The sequence below is a fragment of the Engystomops pustulosus genome, chromosome 2 (genome assembly GCF_040894005.1).
Source record: "Engystomops pustulosus chromosome 2, aEngPut4.maternal, whole genome shotgun sequence".
In the NCBI taxonomy this organism is placed as follows: domain Eukaryota; kingdom Metazoa; phylum Chordata; class Amphibia; order Anura; family Leptodactylidae; genus Engystomops; species Engystomops pustulosus.
The window spans coordinates 166,739,365-166,761,882 of NC_092412.1; the positions used below are offsets into that span (position 1 = coordinate 166,739,365).

At 41.6% G+C, this 22,518-nt stretch overlaps 1 protein-coding gene across 4 annotated transcripts in view; it reads left to right on the top strand.

Annotated features, from left to right (window-relative positions):
- Nucleotides 1–22,518, top strand: part of NAV1 (neuron navigator 1) — a 436,382-nt gene that overhangs the window by 143,138 nt on the left and 270,726 nt on the right. For all 4 annotated transcript variants that reach the window (XM_072137230.1, XM_072137232.1, XM_072137231.1 and 1 more), the window contains exon 6: nucleotides 17,221–17,503. In XM_072137230.1, coding sequence (XP_071993331.1) covers nucleotides 17,221–17,503 — 283 coding nt within the window. The remainder of the gene's footprint in view (nucleotides 1–17,220; nucleotides 17,504–22,518) is intronic.

Below are 22,518 nucleotides of genomic sequence, written 5' to 3' on the forward strand. Positions count from 1 at the left end.
CAGACGACCCCTAGTTACAAACGGACCTCTGAATGTTGCCAATTTACTGTACTTTAGCCCTAGGCTACAACAAACAGCTATAATAGTTATCAAAGGTGTCTGCAATTAAGCTATATTGTTAATGTTGGTTCTTATGAGAATCCAACATTTTTAAAATCCAATTGTTACAGAGACCCAAAAAAATTTGGCTGGGGTTCCAATGATAAAGTATACAGTTCCGACTTACATACAAAATGAACTTAAGAACAAACCTACAGAACCTATACGTAACCCGGGGACTGCCTGTATTTGTTTTAGTAAGTCCCTGTCTGTCTGACTAATTTTCTGACAGTTTTCAGTAGTGCCAGCAATATACTAATGAATACACTACATATATACTGTATAGACACCCTGACACCATGCACACACTACATACACTCACCGGCCACTTTATTAGGTACACCATGCTAGTAAAGGGTTGGACCCCTTTTGCCCTCAGAACTGCCTCAATTCTTCGTGGTATAGATTCAACAAGGTGCTGGAAGCTCCTCAGAGATTTTGGTCCATATTGACATGATGGCATCACACAGTTGCCGCAGATTTGTCGGCTGCACATCCATGATGCGAATCTCCTGTTCCACCACATCTCAAAGATGCTCTGTTGAATTGAGATCTGGTGACTGTGGAGGCCATTCGAGTACAGTGAACTCATTGTCATGTTCAAGAAACCAGTCTGAGATGATTCCAGCTTTATGACATGGCGCATTATCCTGCTGAAAGTAGCCATCAGATGTTGGGTACATTGTGGTCATAAAGGGATGGACATGGTCAGCAACAATACTCAGGTAGGCTGTGGCGTTGCAACGATACTCAATTGGCACCAAGGGGCCCAAAGAGTGCCAAGAAAATATTCCCCACACCATAACACCGCCACCACCAGCCTGAACTGTTGATACAAGGCAGGATGGATCCATGCTTTCATGTTGTTGACGCCAAATTCTGACCCTACCATCCGAATGTCGCAGCAGAAATCGAGACTCATCGGACCAGGCAACGTTTTTCCAATCTTCTACTGTCCAATTTCGATGAGGTTGTGCAAATTTTAGCCTCAGTTTCCTGTTCTTAGCTGAAAGGCGTGGCACCCGGTGTGGTCTTCTGCTGCTGTAGCCCATCTGCCTCAAAGCTCAACGTACTGTGCGTTCAGAGATGCTCTTCTGCCTACCTTGGTTGTAACGGTTGGCGATTTGAGTCACTGTTGCCTTTCTATCAGCTCGAACCAGTCTGCCCATTCTCCTCTGACCTTTGGCATCAACAAGGCATTTCCGCCCACAGAACTGCCGCTCACTGGATGTTTTTTCTTTTTCGGACCATTCTCTGTAAACCCTAGAGATGGTTGTGCGTGAAAATCCCAGTGGATCAGCAGTTTCTGAAATACTCAGACCGGCCCTTCTGGCACCAACAACCATGCCACGTTCAAAGGCACTCAAATCACCTTTCTTCCCCATACTGATGCTCGGTTTGAACTGCAGGAGATTGTCTTGACCATGTCTACATGCCTAAATGCACTGAGTTGCCGCCATGTGATTGGCTGATTAGAAATTAAGTATTCACGAGCAGTTGGATAAGTGTACCTAATAAATTGGCCGGGGAGTGTATATACTGTATAGACACCCTGACACCATGCATACACTACATATATACTGTATAGACACCCTGACACCATGCACACACTGCATATATACTGTATATACACATTGACACCATGCACACACTACATATATACTTTATAGACACCCTGACACCATGCATACACTACATATACTGTATAGACACCATGCACACACTACATATATACTGTATACATACCCTGACACCACTGCGGCTCTGGCTCATTGTAACGAATCTGCAGAAGCCATGTAGCCTCGGGTCAAACGAAGACCCGAGGCTACCATGGCAACCGATCGTTGCCGATCGTAATGAAGATTTTAAATGCCGCCGGCAAAGTCGCGGGTTAATAGCCGCAATCGGTGCAAGCACTGACAGCGTTTATTAGCAGTGGGGGTTTGCTGCAATATGCAACAACCCCCACCCTTGTATGAAGAGGACTCAGCCCGTGAGCCCTCTTAATATATTCCCTGTACCTCTGCGCCGTAGAGCTACGGCGCAGAGCGTTAAGGGGTTAAAGAACAGAACATCACCCATGTAAAACTAATACAGGATAGGTTGCATACAAGATAGCATCATAGGTTTGTTCTATGTTAAATTTGTATGTAAGTTGAAACTGTATATTTCATAATTGTACATCCAGACAGTTTTTTTGCCCCAGTGACAATTGGAGTTTTAACATTTTTTGCTATAATTGGACCAAGGATTTATAAATAAAGTTTTATTACAGACACCTTACAGCTGATCATTGCAGTCCCGGACTAAAGTAAAGCATCCAGACAGCTTTAGCAGAGGGGTCGGTCTTTAACAAGGGGATGTCTGTAAGTCGGTTTCCTTAAAGGGGTATTCTCGTTAACATTTCTTCAATTAGATGTCATTAAAAAAAATTTACCGGTGTGAAGATAACTGGTGACTTGATGACATTGCGACAGGCCGCGGGTGACGGAGACAGGAGAACTTCCTGCCGTTTGCTGCGATTGGCTAGTAAATCCTGACTGGCTAATTGCAGCGTTTTGGGCTAAAAAACGTGGTTTCTTCTTTCAGTGGCACCATTTTAATTTGATATCGCTGGAGACAGGAGTAGAGCGCACCAAAATACACATTTTTCCTATCTTATTCCTATCTGATCCCTGTTGTTCCCTATTGATCCCTATCCCTATCTGTTCCCTCCTGTGTCCTGTAGTGTTTGCATGGTGTCAATGTGTATATACAGTATATGTAGTGTATGCATGGTGTCAGAGTGTCTATACAGTATATGTAGTGTATGCATGGTGTCAGGGTGTTCCCTGTGTGATCACACTTGTCTTCCGTTTGTCTGTCCCTTCTGAACCCAGACGCACTTTTCAGTGTGCTGTGTTAATGTGGTTCTGCACTGTGTTAGTGTGGTTTCAGTGCGCCGTGTGAATTGCTCTGCACAGTATCTTAGGTTAGGTTGTCTTAGGGGCAAGCAAGGTGCATTTGTAGCGCATTTTTGCGCGGTGCCTTTTTTTGTTTGTGCCATCTGTGCGGTTTGTCCGTGTAGTTTGGTGCGCATTATCAGTTATTTGTGTGCCATCTGTGCGGCTTGTAGCACAGGGCTACCACCTCTACCTGGACAATTTCTACACCAGCACTACCCTGTTCAAGTGCCTCGCTTCCACAAATACTGCAGCATGCGGCATTTTGCACAGTCACTGCTTGGGCAAAAACTTAAAATGCACGATTGCAGGGCACTATGCAGTGACTCTGTATTGTGTGTTAAGTACAAGTTTCCCAAACTGCCAAGAAAGGAAGGACACAGAAGAGATGCAGGGTGTGCTCCACAAAAGGTATTCAGAAGGACACCATTCATCACTGTGAGATATGCCGAGAAAAAGTTTGCTTCCGAGTTTTTTTACATCCAGGGTGTTGTTACTCTGATTTACTATGCACAGCTTATACATCATGCTGCATGCCACACCTTCCCTTCTAAGCCCTGCCATGTGCCCAGCCTGTAGATTACTGCCCCATATGGGGAATTGCTGTACCCGGGAAAACATGCATTATGTTTTTTGGGGTGTTTGTCTCCTGTGGCAAGAGCTGGGCACAATATGACATAATCAATATTTTTTTTACTATTCACTGTTTTTTTTTTTTGGGGGGGGGGGGGTCCAGCTGTGGGTTTAAAATGCTAACTATACCCCTTGATTAATTCATGGAGGAGTGTAGTTTCCAAAATATGGTCTGTATTGGCATCTACAATTGCTTCATGATGCCAAAAAGAAAAAAAACCTACAATGCCTGTGATCCAAATGCAAGTTATTCCCTTTTTTTTATTTATTTATAATACTTTTTATTTCTTTTTCAAAAATATACAATCTTATAAAATTTTAACCAACGGGAGAGGAAAAGCATCAAAATCTGTACACATCAATTACATATAGGTACATATCCTCGCCCGTACACTTATCAATAAATCACAATGAATTTAATCATCCCCCTATTACCCTACTACCTACTGACAGGAGAGGAAAAAAAAATCCCAAAGAAAAACACAAAGTTCTTTCCTTTTTTTTTCTTTTACTATTTCAGCCAGGTAATAAATTCGATGTTGCCTTTTTTATTTCCATTTCATCCATATCTCAGCCCATTCCCAATTTTGTCAGCATAGATTTGTTCATATCTTTTGATCATTTGGGTGAGGCTATACCATTGATCTGCATTTGGCGATGTACAACTCCCCCAGGTTCGAGCTATGAGGACTTTAGCAATCAATTTAGTTATCAGTACGCGCTCCTTTAGGCTGATGTTATAACTAGACCCATACATTCCCATAACTGCCACGTTAATCGAGGGCATCAGGGATATCTCTAGGGCTTCATTTATCCGCCAGAATATTTTGTCCCAAAAATTTTTCATGCTAGGGCATAACCAAATTGTATGAATTAAGTCAGCTTCCTCTAATTCACACTTAAAACATTTGGAAGATTCTCTTACTTTCATCTTACACAAAACAACCGTTAAATAATACAGCATATATAAAATTTTTGTCTGAATGGGTCTGTGGTTTTCGTTAATCGATCCAATCTTCACATTCCTATAAATCTCCCCCCACCCCTCCCCCAATATCACTCTTATCTTATCTTCCCAACTTTCTTGTGACTTGTGTTTAACACCTAAATAGTTACTTTTGATCAAAAATCTATAGATCCCTGAGATCTATCCCTTGTTGCTTAATAAACTCTATACATTGCTGTGTTTCTAATTTTATACTTCTTGTGGCTTTTATTGCGTTAATTGCGTGTGCTAGTGGTAAATATCTCAAAAAGTCACCATTATTCAAATTTACTTTAAGTTTAATTGCTGAAAAACTCATAACTTTCCCCTCTTCCAAAACCTGTGAAAACAGACACCCCCCCCCCCCCCCCCTATTTTTCCAAATGATTTCGCAAAGTTAACATTTGACCACAGTGGGGTATCCTCTATAATGCCATTGATATGGTTAATTATTTTAATAGCATTCCATCCTTTATGGATGGCTTCTTTTATTAAATTCTTATCTCGTTTATTCAATGTTTTAGTCGGTTCTTCTGTAACCTTCCTCCCCACTATGCAGGACATCCATCCCAATCCTCCTTCTCCCAAGGGGGCATATAGATGACCAAGTTTAATTCGAGTTCTCTTCCGGCCCCAGATTAGTTAATTGAAAAGTGCTTCCTATGTCTTAAAAAAAGAACTATCTATCCAAATTGGGCATGAGGTCAAAAAAAGCAAAATCTGCGGCAAGAGGACCATTTTTATTAATGCAATCCTGTCTGCAAAGGAAAGAGTCCCAAATATGGATCCTACATCTAACAGATCTTATTAGGGGTTTCAGATTTAATAAATCATAATCTTGTACCTGTGCTGATATCAAAGTGCCCAGAAATTTCAATGAGTCTTTACAGCTCATAATGTTACCAGCTTTTAGGGCTCCCGTCCTGTTCCCATCCAGGGGCATCAAACCTGATTTACCCAAGTTGATCTCTAAGCCAGAGAACTGGCCAAACTCCGTAACTACATTAGCGAATATCATCCGTGTACATAATCAACTTATTCTGGGATCCGCCGCTCCCCCCTCCTCTTATGCCTTCAAAGGCCCTGATTTTAATAGCCAAGGGTTCAATAAAGATTGCAAAGAGGAGAGGGGAGAGGGGGCATCCCTGTCTCATACCTCTCAATAGAGAGGCTCCGACTCTCTATTGTTGATATAAATTCTGGCTTTTGGGGAATCATATAAATACTTTACCCAATTCGTAAATTTTCCTCCAAATCCGAATTTGTTCATAACTTCCCATAGAAATCCCCACTCGACCCTGTCAAAGGCTTTTGTCGCATCCAAAGACAGGATCGAGCGGAGATCCCCCCTGCCCCTTTCTATGGACACAAACAATCTGTCGAAGCAATCACTCGCATTTCTACCTGGGATAAACCCCCTCTGATCCCTATGAATGACACTAGCAATAAATTTCTTAAGCCGCATGGCAAGTACCTTTGCTACAATTTTTGCGTTGGTGTTAATGAGAGACATTGGTCTAAATGAGCCCAGATCTAGCGGGTCCTTCTTCTGTGTGATACATACTTTCAACCTTTGTATCTTTTTCCCAACCCCCCTCCCTGACGCAAAAAAGAAGAAAAAAAAAAGGAAAGGTAATGAATAGATAGATCACACCCTCCCCGCTCATCTCCTCCGCCCGCCCCCCCTTGTATCCCATCTCCCCATTAATTGTCCACTTCCTCTTATCACAAGACGGCAACTTCTTCCCTTCTGAAATTATTTTTTATCCAGAATTGCCAAGTGTGCCTAAATCTGTCGTAACCTATTTTGCTACCCTTTTCCTTCATTGACGCTTTGGCCAAAATGGTGTTATTAACCATTCTTTTCCACATCTTAACACCAGGGGGGGTCTTTTGCCATCCACTTTTTAACTATACAGAATCTTGCCAAAGATAGTAATTTTTTTTATAGCAAAGCCCCTATTATGTACGGATACATTCTCCACAAGACCGAGGACACACTCATGGAATGTGTATGACAACTCCAACTCCAACGTGCATTTTTTAATCTCATCGACTACCGATCCCGAGAACCTATTCGTTTGTTTGCAGAACCATAGAATATGAATATCATACATTTCCGGCAAGCCGCATTTATTGCAGCTAAATCTCTTTGAGCTGAATCTGGGCAACTGTTTAGGCGTATAATATATTCTGTGTAAAATGAATAGGCATGACAATCATTGTGCAGGAATCTTACATATCTTGTTTATATCCCCTATCACTTCAGTCCACTTAGATTCGTCCAAAACCCCTACCACCTCTACCCATTTATCCATAATTCTTATTTTATCATTTTTATTATCGGGGATTGGCCACAATCTATACAGATTTTTACTTTTAAGCCTAGTCCCCATCATGGCTTTCAAAGTCTTTAACATAGGGGGAAGTGGGGACATTCTCTTTTGTGAATCTTCCACTGTCTGCCACCAATGGTAAATCTGCAAATAAGTATAAACACATGTATTATCCAAACCGTACTTCTCCTGTAAATCACTGAAGCTTCTAAGAACACCTTTATCCAGAATTTGATGCATATATTTAATCTCTTTCTCTATCCATCTTGTATAGTTAACCACTGGGACTCCCCATTTCCTATTTTCCCATAAGGGGGTAAATTGGGTATATCCCTTCAACTCTGTTAGCTTCTGGAGTTCCCTCCAGATATGGCGCATTAATTTAAATGTGTAGTTTGCCCGACTTTCTTTAGCAGGCATCCAAAGTTCAGCTTCTAATGATTCCCAAGCGTCATACCCTAAATACGGTTGTCCTATTTTAGAAAACATATTAAGGGGGTTAGAATCCCAGAGAACAAGATATTTAATCATGCAATGATGTAATGAGTCCGGACATCCGGAACCCCAAAACCCTTTTTTGCAGTAGGGAGCATTAATCTTTCCATCTTTAAGCGGGGATGTTTACCTCTCCAAACCAGATCCGTAAACAGACTCTCTATGATCTTAAAAATCTTTTCTGGTATAATTATCGGGGTTGCAGAAAGCACATAGAGTAACTTAGGGAGCAATATCATATTAATAAGGGCGATTCTGCCTAACATATTAATCGGAAGCTTTTTCCACAATTGGACCTTTTTCCTCAACTCTCCTAAAATCGGTATGACATTTCTTTCTGTATATTCCAAGATATCTTCTGAAATATGTATCCCAAGATACTTAGTACTTTCCCCCTTACTAATAACAACTACTTTTTGAGGGGTATAGGTGCCCGCCTTCTCTAGCGGCAGCCAGGCGGATTTGTGCCAATTTATGCACAGGCCAGAAAACTGACCAAAGTTCTCAAATACCCTGAATACTTTATCAATTGAACCATGAGAGCCTAAGTAGAGGAGAACGTCATCTGCATAGAGAGAAATTTTTTCATGAGCCTCTCCCTGCCTAAAACCCATGATGTCCCTATCCTGTCGAATTTTACAGGCCAAAGGTTCCATAGCGATGGCACATAGTAGAGGGGAAAGCGGGCATCCCTGTCTGGAACCTCTGCCAAGCTTGATTGGCTTTGACATTTCCCTATCAACTAGGATTCTTGCCGTTGGATCAGCATATAGAAGTTTCACCCATGTGATAAATTTAGGGCCACACCCCATTTTCTCCAATGTACACCACAGAAAGGACCATTCTAGGGTATCGAAAGCTCGGGAGGCATCCAGGAAGAGCCGGGATCTATGACCAGGGCTAGATGGCTTGAGTTGCATATTTAAAAACAGTCTACGTAGATTATCAGATGACCTCCGGGCATGAAACCCTTTTGATCCATATGGACGATTTCCCTGATTATTTTTTTAAAATCTTTCTGCCAATACCTTGGCTAATAATTTGTTATCTACATTAATCAGAGAAATAGGGCGATATGCATCTACTTTTTTCTTATCTTTCCCGCTCTTGTGAATTAAGACTATTAGTGCTTCCCTCATTGATGGCAGGAGGATTCCTCTTTGATATGAGTGATTCCATATATTTATTAGATGATCTATAATCTCATCCTTATAGAGAATATAGAACTCGAATGGAATGCCATCCAACTATGGTACACTTCCTCCGGCCGACCGGGATAACACCTCCAGAACCTCCAACCTTGTTATATCCTGGTCAAGAATCTCTTTCCCCTTTTCTGAGATTAAAGGGATTAGAGTAGCTCCAAAATCCTTGTGGAGTTCTTCCTGGGATTTAGTACTTTTGGACGTATAGAGGTCCTCATAATATTAAGTGAAGATCTCCAAGATCTCGGCAGGTTCGTCCGTCTCCCCTCCTTCCGGTCTCTCAATGGTACAAATATGCTCCTTTTCCTTATCCGCCATAACTAATTTTGCAAGCATTTTGCCTGATACATTAGCTTCCATATACCCTCGTCTGGCCTGCGCAGAAACCTTCCGATCCACCTGTAATTTAGTCAGATCTACATAACACGTCTGGGCTTCCTCCCAAGCCCGCCTGGTAACTTCTGTGGGGGACTTAATAAAATTCTCTTCTAACACCTCAACCTGGGCTTCCAGCTCCCGCATAACTTTGTCCTCCTTTTTTTTATAATAGCAGACTTGAGATTTATATTCCCCTCTTATAAACTCTTTAGCCGCATCCCAAACCACCTCATCACGAACTGTGCCTTTGTTACTACTAAAAAATGTATTTATTTCATTTACAAAACGCTCCTGTTTCCCTAATAAGTTTAACCAAAAAGGTGCTATCCTAATAGATCTGGTGCATCTGGGCGTTTTCCTTTCCAATGTTAACACTAATGGGGAGTGATCCGATACCCCTCTCTTCCCATATACCACCTTCCTAACAAAGTGAATTGCCTTATTGTTCAAAACGGCCATATCTAAACGTGAAAATACCATATGTGACGTTGACAAACACGAATATACACGTTTATTGGGGTTAAACACCCTCCATACATCCAACCATTTAAAATTTTGCAACATACCCTCTAGTGTTGAATTCCTGTGTGTAGAAATATTACCCTGTGCAACCTGAAATGTGTCTAGGTGAGGGTTTAAGACAGTGTTAAAATCCCCTATCATCATAATGTAGGGGTCCCCCCATGTCGAGGTGAAAGTGTAAAATTGTGTTATTATCAATGGGGAATAAGGTGGGGGGATATACAAATTTGCTATAGCCCATTTATTTCCTTCTAGTGTTCCGTACCAAAATATGTATCTCCCATCCGTGTCAATTATAACTTTTTCTTCTTGCACTTGAAGATCCTTATGAAACATAAGTGAGACCCCTCTAGAATATGAGGAGCAAGAGGAGTGGTATCCCTTCCCTAACCAATTTTTTTTTTTATACATCCACCTTATCCTGTACTAAATGCGTTTCCTGAAGCGCTATAACATCAGGGCGATGACAATTTATTAAATCCCAGACTGCTACTCACTTTTGTAGGGTTCCCAGTCCCCTAACATTCCACGACAGAATTTTCATAAATTAAAGTGTAGTTTGATAATAGAATTAAGTAATATCGGTAGTACCTACTGAGCCCATAAAATGGAAAGAGGGGGATCCATATGTAGATATTGACCCGATGGGAGAGCACAGGGCCAGAGAGAGGAGAGAGAGGAAGAGGAGGAGAGAGAGAGAGAAGAAAAAAAAAACAAAAAGACAAAAAAAAAAAAAAACATCCCTGAACCCACCCCTAACCCACTAAGCCCAAGACCAATTAGCCGAGAAATCGGCTCCTGCCAGGGTGAACTCCAGTCAAAGCCCATCCTCAAACTTCTCAACTGAGCATCTTATAACCCACCCCCAACCCACCCATCCCAATGCCAGCTTCTTATTTCTCCAATATGGACCTAGATCACCATAGACACTTTACATCATTAATTTACAAAATGGTTAAACCAGTCCATTTCGTTCTCTGGGTCCTCAAAAAAGAGTGTCTTTTCCTTCCAGATTACCCTCAATTTGGCCAGGAACAACGTGGAATACACAATCTCTTTTTAACTTATTTTTTACTTCAAAAAACCCTTTCCTTTTTTTTGAGTCAGCTGCGTAATCCGGGAAGATCAGATCAGATCAGTTGACCATTGTACATCATTATTTCCAGCTGCCTAGTCTTCCTCAGTATTTCATCCCTATCTTTAGAGACCAACAATTTCACTAGAATAGGCCGAGGGTATCTCCCTGGAGGTGGGGCCTTACCCGGGACCCTATGAGCTCTATCAATATATGTGGGGAGGGTAGCAAAGCCTTCCCCCAGTAAGTCATTCAACCAGCCTTGCATAAATTTCACCACGTCCTCCCCCTCAACCCCTCAGGAAAACCAGTACAGCGAATGTTGGACCTACGGGACCGATTTTCCAGATCTACCATTTTCTTTTTCTGTTCCTCAACTACATATTTTAATGCCTTTAATCCCTCACATACTTTACTGTGTCCAGAGATTCTAGTTTCGGCCTCATCTAGACGTGTCATTTGTTTTTGGGCTATGGATCTAATTTGTATTAGTTCATCCTTAAATTGCCCCACTTCAGCAGTGAGTGATTTTATGGCCCCGTTGCATTGCATAATCGCCTCGAGGATTGTGGCGAGGGTTGGGGTTCCCTCACTACTGTTATCCTTCTCAACTTGTTTTTTTAGGGATGTAAAAGGTGAAACCTCTATAGCTGACCCATTTCCCTCAACATTACCAGATTGGCTCACTTCCCCCTCAGCTGAACATGTTCGCCCTTCTTCACCTAGCACCTCCCCTGAGGTCGCAGACAGTCTCACGGGATCCGTGTTACTGTTAGGCTCTATAACCTCCTGCCTCTGATTATTTAATCTCTTCTCTGTAGGATGAGGCGATAGGGAGAACTTGTCTTCATAGCATTTTCCCTTACTTTCTCTATTTTATTTTGCGATTTAGGTGTTTTAATTGGGGAACTTATCGGATTTAAACCAAGGATTAAGAGTCAGTGAAAACAGAATAAGTCTGTTGTTAGTAGCGCAGCCCGCATAGGGTGTTAGCATGCCGAGACACACATGAGGCTGAGATGGGTATTATTGAAGAGAGACCAAGCAGTTCTTTAGAGTGTCTGAGTTGAGTAGTAATTCCTTTGAAAAACTATTTTACTGAACTTGTAATAAGCGATAGCAGCAGCCACAGTCATTGGAGGAGAGTCTCAATAGAGGCAAGAGATTTAGTTGTTAAATGTTATTAGACTAGCTCCGAATAAGCACAGAAATGCGGGTAAGATAGAAAAAAGCGAGAGTGTTACATAGAGTAACGTCACAGCGTGCCTGATGCCATGTCACAGAAAGATGCAATGTCCTGCTGAGCAGATTTATACGACATGTAACACCAGTAGAATCCAGGCTTCACTTCCCCACAGCTTCGAGGGTCCCAGGCAAACCGGCTCACGAGCCCACTAGCGGTCCACGGTCCACGAACCTCCTCTTCAGGACGCCGACGACCACTGTAGCTCAGTGACCAGAGACCAGCGGAACCCCTTTACGCTGCCAAGATGGTGAAGCAAACGAACCTTGGTGGGCGTTGGACGGACGGATCAAACTTTACTGTGGCATCACCAGTAACTAACTGGCAAACAAACTGGAGTCCTCTTCCAGGAACAGCAGGAGCAGTCCATCGACCCAGGCAGCAACCTGCTAACCGGCAGACTCGCGAGGACGCTCTCCGCTCAGCTCTCCTCCTCCGGCGGGGAGGTGCGCAACAGCATCAGATGTCCGGGCCGGCAGTCTTGCCGGCATGGTTCCGGGTGGAGCGGAGGTAGCGGGGCGGCGTGACATCACGGCTCACATGCTCCTCCTCCTCCTAGACCATTCTTGAGTTAGTTGCCAATTTGCCAGGACATGGTCTATTCTGGACAGGCTGTTACACGACTTGCTATGGCAGGAAAAGGCTCTTTTATTACCGTATTTAGCTCGCCATCTAGCCCCATGTCCTGACAAAAAACACTCAATTTTCGCCCTTCGCTGGTATTTATTCTCCCTTCCCCCAAGAGCTTAAGACGGTCGGGGTTGGGGTCAAACACCATATTCAGATCTTCCATAATCAAAATCCTGCTGCAACTTTTATCCTTAATAAAACCAGTAAACTCTGTCAGCACACGAAGTGAAGAAGGGGGGGGGGGAAGTATAGGAATGCAAAGAGATATTCATAGCCATTCAGTAAACATTGCATTAATATAAATTTCCCTTCACTGTCAATTCTCTTGTCAATAAATTTGAAGTCAATACTAGCATGGACAAGAACTGAGACCTCCTTGGAGTAAATGTCCACATAAGAATGTAAGTCCCATGCCGTCCACAGTCTCTTAACTCTCTGTCTGAATTCTGGTGTCAAATGTGTCTCCAGTAGTACTACCACTGTGGGTAGATTTTTTTTTATTACATCAAATATTGCACATCATTTTTCCCTGTCACTTAAGCCCCTAATATTCCAGCATAGGACCCTTGTTACCTTCTCCATTCTACAGATTATTGCTGCCTACGGGGTATTGCCCTAACCAGGGTAACCCGCAGAATGATTTTTGATGTGTTTTTCCCCAGTGACATAAGTTGGGCAAAATTCTTTTGTCACTACAATGGCATATTTGATAAATTGCAATACAACTCAATACTACTCAATTTGTATTCAATTTCAGCCAGCATCTTCAAAGTTAAAATGGTCATACAACCCTACATACATTCCCTGAGGGGTGCCCTTTCCAAAATGGGGTCACTACTTTGGGATTTCTATTGTACTGGTACCTTGGGGGCACCCACCAACACCAATCTAGTTAACACAGAGCTCCAAAGGCAAAATGTCACTCCTTCCCTTCTCAGGCACGCTGTGTGCCCAGCCAGTCAATTATTGGCACGTGTGTGGTATTGTCGTACTCGGGAAAACCTGCAGAAGGATTTTTGGGGTGTTTGTCTAAAGCGCCACAGGTTGGGCACAATATATTAGGCACTAAAATTACAGTTTTGAGATAAAAACACTTTTTTTACTGTGCACCATTTACTTACATTAGATTTTGGCCAGCATGTTGGGGGTCACCCAACCACAATCACGGATAAATTCTGTGAGGGGTTTAGTTTCCAAAATGGTGATATCTTTGGGGGTTTTCTATTGTACTGTTACTTCAGGAGCTCTTCAATTACACTGTGGCACCACAAAACATTTGCAGCCAAATTGGTCTTCCAAAAACCCAATAATACGAACTCTGTTCTGGACATCGCCGTGCGACGAAACAACAGTTGACATCCACATGTCTGGTATTACCATACTCGGATGAAGCAGGGCAAAAATTCGGGGATGTATATGTACCTCAAATTCCTTCTGAATGTGTCCATTTTAGGGCTAAATGAGAAAAATCGTTATCAAAAATTGAAATTTCAAAATTTCCAATCCATGTTTGTTTGCTTCCGGAAAAATAATTAAACGGTTAACAGACTGCTTAAATGTTGATTTAAATAGGGTCTGATGTTAGGTTCATAAAATGGTGTTACTTGTGGGGGTATATAGTACAAAAGTCTTTATAGGGCACTTCCAAACTGAATTGATCACCAAAAATGTAACATTTTTCATATTTCAAGTAGAAGTTGCTACTTAAACTGCAAACCTTCTCACATCCGTAAAAAAATGGAAACGTAAAACAAATAATGGATACAAAAAGAAGACAAATGGCAAAAGGTTTCTACCAGAAAAAATTTGTGGTGTGACTTCTTGTCTAAAGAGTAGAACATTTGAAACTTTGAAAATAGTAAATTTTTTTTCAAATTTATACTACATTTTTAAAATTTGTTTCCCCCCAAAAAAGTAACTGATCACCGAAATGACACTGGTCAAATTTCTAAAAAAAAAAAAAAAAAGACCGAGCCTTAATGTACAAACCGTCTGCGTCCTTAAGGGGTTAAAATTTATAATGACCTCAACGATAACAATTGGGGAATTAAGTTTACCCTCAATTATAGTCACAAAAAATAGAATTCTTAGATCTACTCATATTCCCCTCTGGACAAAGATTACATACAAAAAATATATTTCAAATCCGTTGAAGCGAACAGCTATTTGGACTTTTCCAGCAACCATTATCAAAAATGGCTCAAAACCATTCCATACAGTCATTATCAGAGAATTCGAAAAAAACGCAGCAGAAATGATTAGAACCACAAGCAAAAATATTACAATTTAGGTTCAAAGAAAAAAAACCTACTCAAAGAATATATATATAATATATATATATATATATATATGAGAGAGCGCATTCTATGCAAATTAATGTGTGGAACAGCATCTAGTCAGCCAGATGTAGATCCTAGTTGTAGATAAAGTAGAAAATATCAGCATATCAGGATGAAGTATTAAAGCACCATACCTCTGGTGAATAAAGGAATACTTTTGGTTTAATAGATGAGTCTATACTGGCTGATATGCGGGCAGTGCTACATAATACCCCAGCCCTTGTGCAGCTGACTGGAAAGTTTGAAGTCTGAAGGAAGAAAGTCTGCTGGTGAGGAATGATGTATAAAGAAATAAAGTTGCTCAAAGAACCTGCTGTATTGATTTGCATGGACTTCTCTAAAGGGTGATTCTGTATTTGAAGTAGCTCCTAGTTTCAAATAACTCCTGGATGGAGTCTGCCATCCACAACTCATTGCTCCAGGTCGTAAAGCCACAGAGGCTACTGACAAAGTAGAACTGCTTCAGAAAATCTGAGGCTGGCGCCTCTACCTTTCCCAATGCCTCAGCAATCTCATCAGCCACATCCCCAATTCCCAACTCGGATATGCAGAAATTCTTATCGGTAATTGAGGAGTGCCATACTGTACTCTTTGCTAGAATTGGCAAGTTTTAGGTTGATATCTCCATAATCGGACAAGACGCTCTAGCCAGTCACCAAAGCGGAGCACCAAGTGAATGACCTCGAAGACAATCAAATCCGTATGGGCAACACTCTGCAGGAGGCGATGGATCATATTGAAATGCTGTACCAATGCTTTGTAAAATAGGAAAATTGTCTCAGTCGCTGTAATTAACACTTTGTAGGCCCGCCTGAGCACTTTGACTCTGTTTTTGATGTTCAGCAGCACATTTTAGCTAAAATCTTTTAAAAGCGACAACCCGCCCAACCTTAGGTTTCGCCTCTTCAGGCTTCAGGTTTTATCCCCCCGCAAGAAGCACAAATACGTGAACCCTAATGTCGAGCAAGGTGTCTCGGTGTTTTATACTTTGTGAATATATTAATAAATATTTTATGCCTATGCCTGGGCAATCTGCATGATTGTGTTCCCCCGCTGGAACTCCTTTGGGGATAAATGCTGTTTAAAGGATCACAAAGGGTCTTCTTTTTGTGAGTATAGTTGAGTGGTGAGAGCAATCTTTACCAAACTGTTCTGTTCCTTTTTGAAAAGGAGTGGAACATTGATATTTGCCTGGCTGATCACCAGGTTATCCCCCTGGTTGGGAATGCTTTCTTTCACTCTGACCATGCCCCTCTACAAGTAGTACTGGACTGGGAGATACGCCCACATCGTCCCTCCTGAAAACACAATCCCTCCCGGCTCACCATTCTTCCACCTCCTGCATACTTCTCTGAGCTATTGTGTTAGTTTTTTTTCTTCCTTCTTGGGACCTGACCAATATGTCTTGATCACTGGGATGCTTTTAAGACTTTTGTAAGAGGAACTATGTAACAAGCAATCCATGTCCTGAAAAGGGGATCTAGGGATACTGCTGCTGGACTTGCCAAACTTTAGACCAAGTTGGACTATGCCCACAACCCCACTGAGGGACAATTGCAAGACTGGCGGGAGGTGCAGTGTGAGTACGGGGCCCTTATGACTGATGAAGATGAACAGGGACTGTTTTTCCTAAACAAAGCTAACATGGTGATAGAAGTGGACCTTCCCAACCCATTTAAGAGGGGAGCAGTGCATAAATATGAAAAACAATGGAGGCAGTGTCCAGAACTGACCTCACACGAGTTGATAAGAAGTTGGGAAGAAAGTGTCATAACTAGAGTTTGCTTTCCTGCAGTTTGTTGTAAAATAGCAAAGTTAACTAAGGAATTACCTGGCTCCCTGCCAGCACTGCCCAGCAAGCCATGGTGTTGGGGTGGTGGTGGTGGTTCTGCTCCAATGGGATGAATTCCCTTTGGATGTCTCCAGTTAGCGTGAAGAGGGGAGTGATTGAAGTAGAAGGGAGGACAAATTAAGGATACAGGGACTTGGGGAATTGAATCTGCCCATGTTTCTTGCTGGACAATGCTGGCAGGGTGCCAGCTAATGTCGAATATACTTTTATAACGTACTAAAACAAGTCAGAATGCTGCCAAATGCATTTTAAACACTTCATTGCACTAATAGACTATTGGAACCTATCAACAGCTAAAAATTACATTACTTGTGGCAAGTTCACTTTAAGGCTATTTGAAGAGGGCTTATTTGCTTCATTATAATTGTATGGAGGCTAAAAATTTTATCTTCAGAGTTTTAGGAAATAACAGAAAAGTATGGTGAATATTAACAAAACTAGCATTTAAGATCAATAATTATCTATATCTGTTTATCTTTTCTGTAGCTGCGCACTGATTCTGAAAAACGGTCACTGGTAGAGAGCGGATTAAGTTGGCACAGTGAATCAGAAGAACGAGGACCACGCAGAATGGAATTTGACAGTGGAAGTTTAAAATTAGAGCATAGTTCATCCCGATGGCGCAGAGAAAAGAATGATGATGTTCCAAAATCTGATATAAAAAAACCTGTCACCCTGGGACAGCCATTACGGAAAGGAAAGAACCCACCAGTAGGTGTCACATCGCCTATAACCCAAACAGGACAAAATGTTTCCAAAGGAGGAGGAGGTAAAAAATGCAATGCAAATCTAAATTTTGCAATTATTTGTTGGTTTTGAATTTACACCTTTTAGTGTAGATTTTAAACATTTTGTTATGACCTGTTAAAAGACATCTACCACCAGGATGAAGGATTGCAATCCAAGCAGACTTACATGCTGGTGTGTGCCCCCTCTGGCAGGATCTGTTTTTCTTGTAGCTTCTTATTCCCTGGTTTTTACAAAAATAGTTTTTTTTTAAATTATGACAATGAGCCCAAGTGGCTATGGGCTCCATAGGTGTTAATGGAGCCGAAGCCCCTCAGGCTCATTTGCTTAATTTTGAGCCTAGCGGATCCTACCAGGGGGGGCACAAACTAGTATGTCAGTGTGTATAGTTTACAATCCTTGATCCTGGTGGTAGATTTTCTTTAGTTGTATTCTGCAAGTTGATAACAATTTGACAAGTACAGGCGGTCCCCTACTTAAGAACACTCGACTTACATACGACCCCTAGTTACAAACGGACCCCTGGATATTGGTAATTTATTGTACTTTAGTCCTAGGCTACAATAATCAGCTGTAACAGTTATCACAGGTGTCTGTAATGAAGCTTTACTGTTAATATTGATTTTTATGACAACCCAACATTTTTAAAATACAATTGTCACAGAGACCAAAAAAGTTCTGGCTGGGGTCACAATGATAAAATATACAGTTCCGACTTACATACAAATTCAACTTAAGAACAAACCTACAGTCCCTATCTTGTACGTAACCCGGGGACTGCCTGTATAGGTCCGATTAAAAGCCCCTATACTGTACTATCAAAGTTTTAGAGGCATTTGGAGCCTGATCGACTTCCTTTTAAATGTTAACATTTTGAATGATATTTGTTGTTTCCACCAAGGCCATGTGATTGCTTGAATGTTTATATTCTGTATTGCAGTATTTTATAGGACCTGTTGGTGAAAGGCAGGTAAGAGGTTGAACTAGGGTTGCATGATGTATCGAAACGTCTGTACGTCGATACTTTAGAACTCAAAATGGTTCAGTACAGGGTTTCTGTCATTTTTGGTACTGAATACTGGTGCCGTTCTACAGACTTATAGTATCCGGCTGCAGGGGATTCCCCAGAGGAGACATCAGGCAAGGAATTCTTTGAATAGATGTCTCAGGACAGCTCCAAAAAATAGACCACATCATCAGAGAAATATCATTAACTCTCCATACATGGTGTTTCATGTTATTTAATTATTTTTTGGTTAGGATTTCAACATACATCCTTCACTCTGTACCATGTCATAGAGATACAGTGCCTCTATCCACTACACTATGGACTTACTGGTTGTCAATGGGAGGATTTTTTCTCATTAGAGCTTCCATAGAGCTACATTGACACAAGCTTAAAGGGGTTTGCCTATGAAAGAAAATTCTCTAATTTCAATGTCAAGCAGACACTTCATGATCCCTTTTATGCTGTGATATACAGTGTGCTGACAATGTGGTTAGATTATCAGAGTACAGGTTTATGTACCCTTTTATTTAACTTCTGAACATGATATATCTATCATGTTCAGAAGTTAAATAAAAGGGTACATAAACCTGTACAGATCAGAGATGATAAGATCTATGAGATAGATATAACACACAGTAACACTTTCAGCTCTGCTAACTAACCTATAACACACACAGTTCTGCTATATACCTCCCTCCCATGGATAAAGATGTTATCTGTCTGTAGCTTGTAGCCAGTGGTAACAAAACCCCAGTGGGCCCAGGTGTGAACTTAGAATCGGGGCACCCATACACCTTTGCTGGCACACCCATCCCGCATGTTATTCTTCAGAATATGCATATACCATATATACACTCCACAGGCATTAGCACACATACACTATAAATGCATAACACACATATAAAATCAGCACAAATATACTTTACACACACTATATACACACTACACGTACAAATACACACACCTTGCATTAAAAAACACTCAAATACAGTAGCACATAAATATATATCCCCACACCAATACCCACATACCTGTACAATACTAATAATTATGCAGTAAAGAATACCCCACATACATAAATATATACCAGCTGGGAACATACTGCATATTACTAAATACTGCCAAAAATGTATTGCAGATATAGACATCACTTACTGTAAAACTTAGAAATAGCTCTGACCTTCTTCCTCTGATCTGTCCTGTTCTTCATCTTGGTGGCTCCTCGCGGATGACAATTCTTCTCGATAAGTTACAAACCTTCTCCCATGCAGGACTTTTTGCTATAGAATTCATCACAAGATGTCTTCACCTCTGTGTAGCACATCTCCAAAACTGCGTCCCTAAAAACACCACAGGGTCAGACAGTAGGTGTTCTCCTTATGGAGAGATTGCCAATTAAGGCCACCTTAAAGGCACGTGGAAACTTAAAGCCATAGATGGCTTGTGAATGAGCACTCCATTATAATATACTGTCCAGGAGTCCATTAACCTCTCCACCTGTAATATACTGTTCAGGGGCCCATTCCCCTCCCCACCTAATAATATACTATCAAGGATTCCCCTAAATGAATACTGTCCAAGAGTCCCCCCTTCCCCAATGAAATACTGTCCAGGAGTTGCAATGCCCCCCTCCACCATAATAATATATTTCCCAGTAGTTTCCATCCCCCCCCCCCATTCCTAAAAAATATATTGTCCAGCAGTTTCCACCCCTCTACTCTACTCACAATGTGTTGTTGTTTGCCAGTAGGAATTCTTTGTCTGTGTGAGCTTGTCCTGGAATTCAAGGGAGGAGGCTAGAGGCAGAGAGGAGCTAAGCTCACCATCAGACAGAAAAACAAGATGTCTGTCGACCCTCAACCCAGATCCAGGGCAACCAGAATTGTGTACACCAGGACTAATAGAGACAGGATGGAATTATATCTGTGAAGTGCTATATTTTTGTTAATAACATTGAATTAGAGAATGTGTTATCCTTAGTACATTTAAGAAACTTGTCTTCTTGGAAATACCCTTTTAATGCATTGCTATGTAGAGGCGGATCTTCTCAGAGATCTCTCTATACATCACTACATTATCCTTTTTCTTTTTAAAACATACATTTTTATTAATTCAATTTTGCTGTATTAATTATTTAAGACATAAAATAAATTATACATTTTGTATTAACATTAAACAATACACATAAATATAATCAACTGTCATCAAAAAAGCTTTCCGTGCAAAACTCTGGTTGATCGTTACTGATTGCATGTTGCTTGTCCAATGTCTGTTTAATTGGAAACACATATTTGATTTGGCTGAGCTCCACCCCCAGAAGTTTGCATTGCATTTCTAAACACCATGTAAATGCCCCATGTGACCGCACCCTTATAGAGGATCGGTCACCATTAAAAACGGCACTAGGAGCTGCTTACTAAAGTAAGTAGCTCCTAGTGCAGCAACAGTCCCAGCAGTGTTACACTGCTAGTGTTATCGGAAACCTCCAATAATGCTAGCAGATACTGCCGTGATGCCTCTTCCCCAGACTGCCCACTCCTTAGGCCGGCGGTGACTTGCGAGCGTCATGTGACAGTCAGCACCTTTAATCCCACCCCCTCATGAATACGCCAGATCGATTTGAGAGCGGTCCACCGTTTTCTATTGTACATTGCGGCAGTGTCTGTTAGCGTTATCAGAGGTTTCCGATAACGCTAGGAGTGTAACACTGCTGTGGCTTTTGTAGCACTAGGAGCTGCTATTTAGTAAGCCCTGGGGCGTGGCTTGGCCGCCGAACAAGATGGCTGCGTGATACAGAGCTCTGTGCCACCGCAGCTCACAGAAGCCCCACAAATCTTGCCAATGACACTAAACCCTGGTGAAAAAGGATCAGTATCATCCCATTAAGCTTATGGGCAAGAAGGAGGACGGTTATAGCCAGCCGAACGGGTGTATAAAGCAATTCTTCCCAGCTGTCCGGAGAAGTCAGAGTAATGGTGTCAGCAATGTGCGCATGATTAAGTCTAAACTCCCGCACCAGCAGCCCACGAACCCAAACAGAGCCTGCAATCCACAAAACAACAAGAGCAGCAGGGAACAACTCCCACAATCAAGATCCCTTCTAAGTGGTCGGACGTGCCCTCTCATAAAGGACCCAAAATGGCGGTTGCGAGCAAATCTACAAAACCGCTACCACCTCTGCAGACCTCCCAGGTGACGACCAGCACAGCTACAGACAGGGTACCACAGCAACACTAACTCACCATCAGGCAGTCCAGCAAAGCACACAGATAACTCCCCAGCTAATACTTTACAAACTGTGAGTACCCTATCAGAGACTGAAATAGCCGTGGCCCAAAGCGTAACTGCTGCCTTCCAAAACACTGATAAAGCAGTTTTAGAAAACACATTGAAAGAGATGCTGGAAGCTCTTACCACCAATATGGTCCACATGGTGGCCCCTTTTCAATCTGATATCAAAGAGATTCAGTCCTCTGTCACTCATGCTGAAACTAAAATGGCAGAATATGCCTCAGGTTATAAGGACTTGACAGATGGGCACTTAGCTGTAGAAGAAAAGGTGTTCCAGCTTCAATCAAAGATGGTCGATATTGAAGAACGTCATCGCAGTAATAATATCAGAGACATCCCAGAGAATATACCAGCACAAAAGCTCATAGAATAATGGAGTATGCTAGACAACTGTCAAAACACCTCCTACCGGCTTTAGAGGACCACAAGTTTTCAAATGACAGGGCCCATTGAGTCCCTAAACCAAAGAATCTGCCAGCACAAGCTCTGTAATATGCATCTATCAGAAGAACACTCTAGTAAAGTCATTTTCAGGTTGGTCAGAGGCAGAACATAAACGTAGGACTGCACAGATTATTAGGATAATGTCCCTCTCCAATTCATAGTGACAAATCCATTAATTAGATAAATTGACAAAAATCACAGCCTTAAAGTACACAAAAGTTGAACCCTTATGAAAAACAATACATATCTCCATATTTCCATACATGGAAATGAGCTTCCTTTTCTTGTCCTGA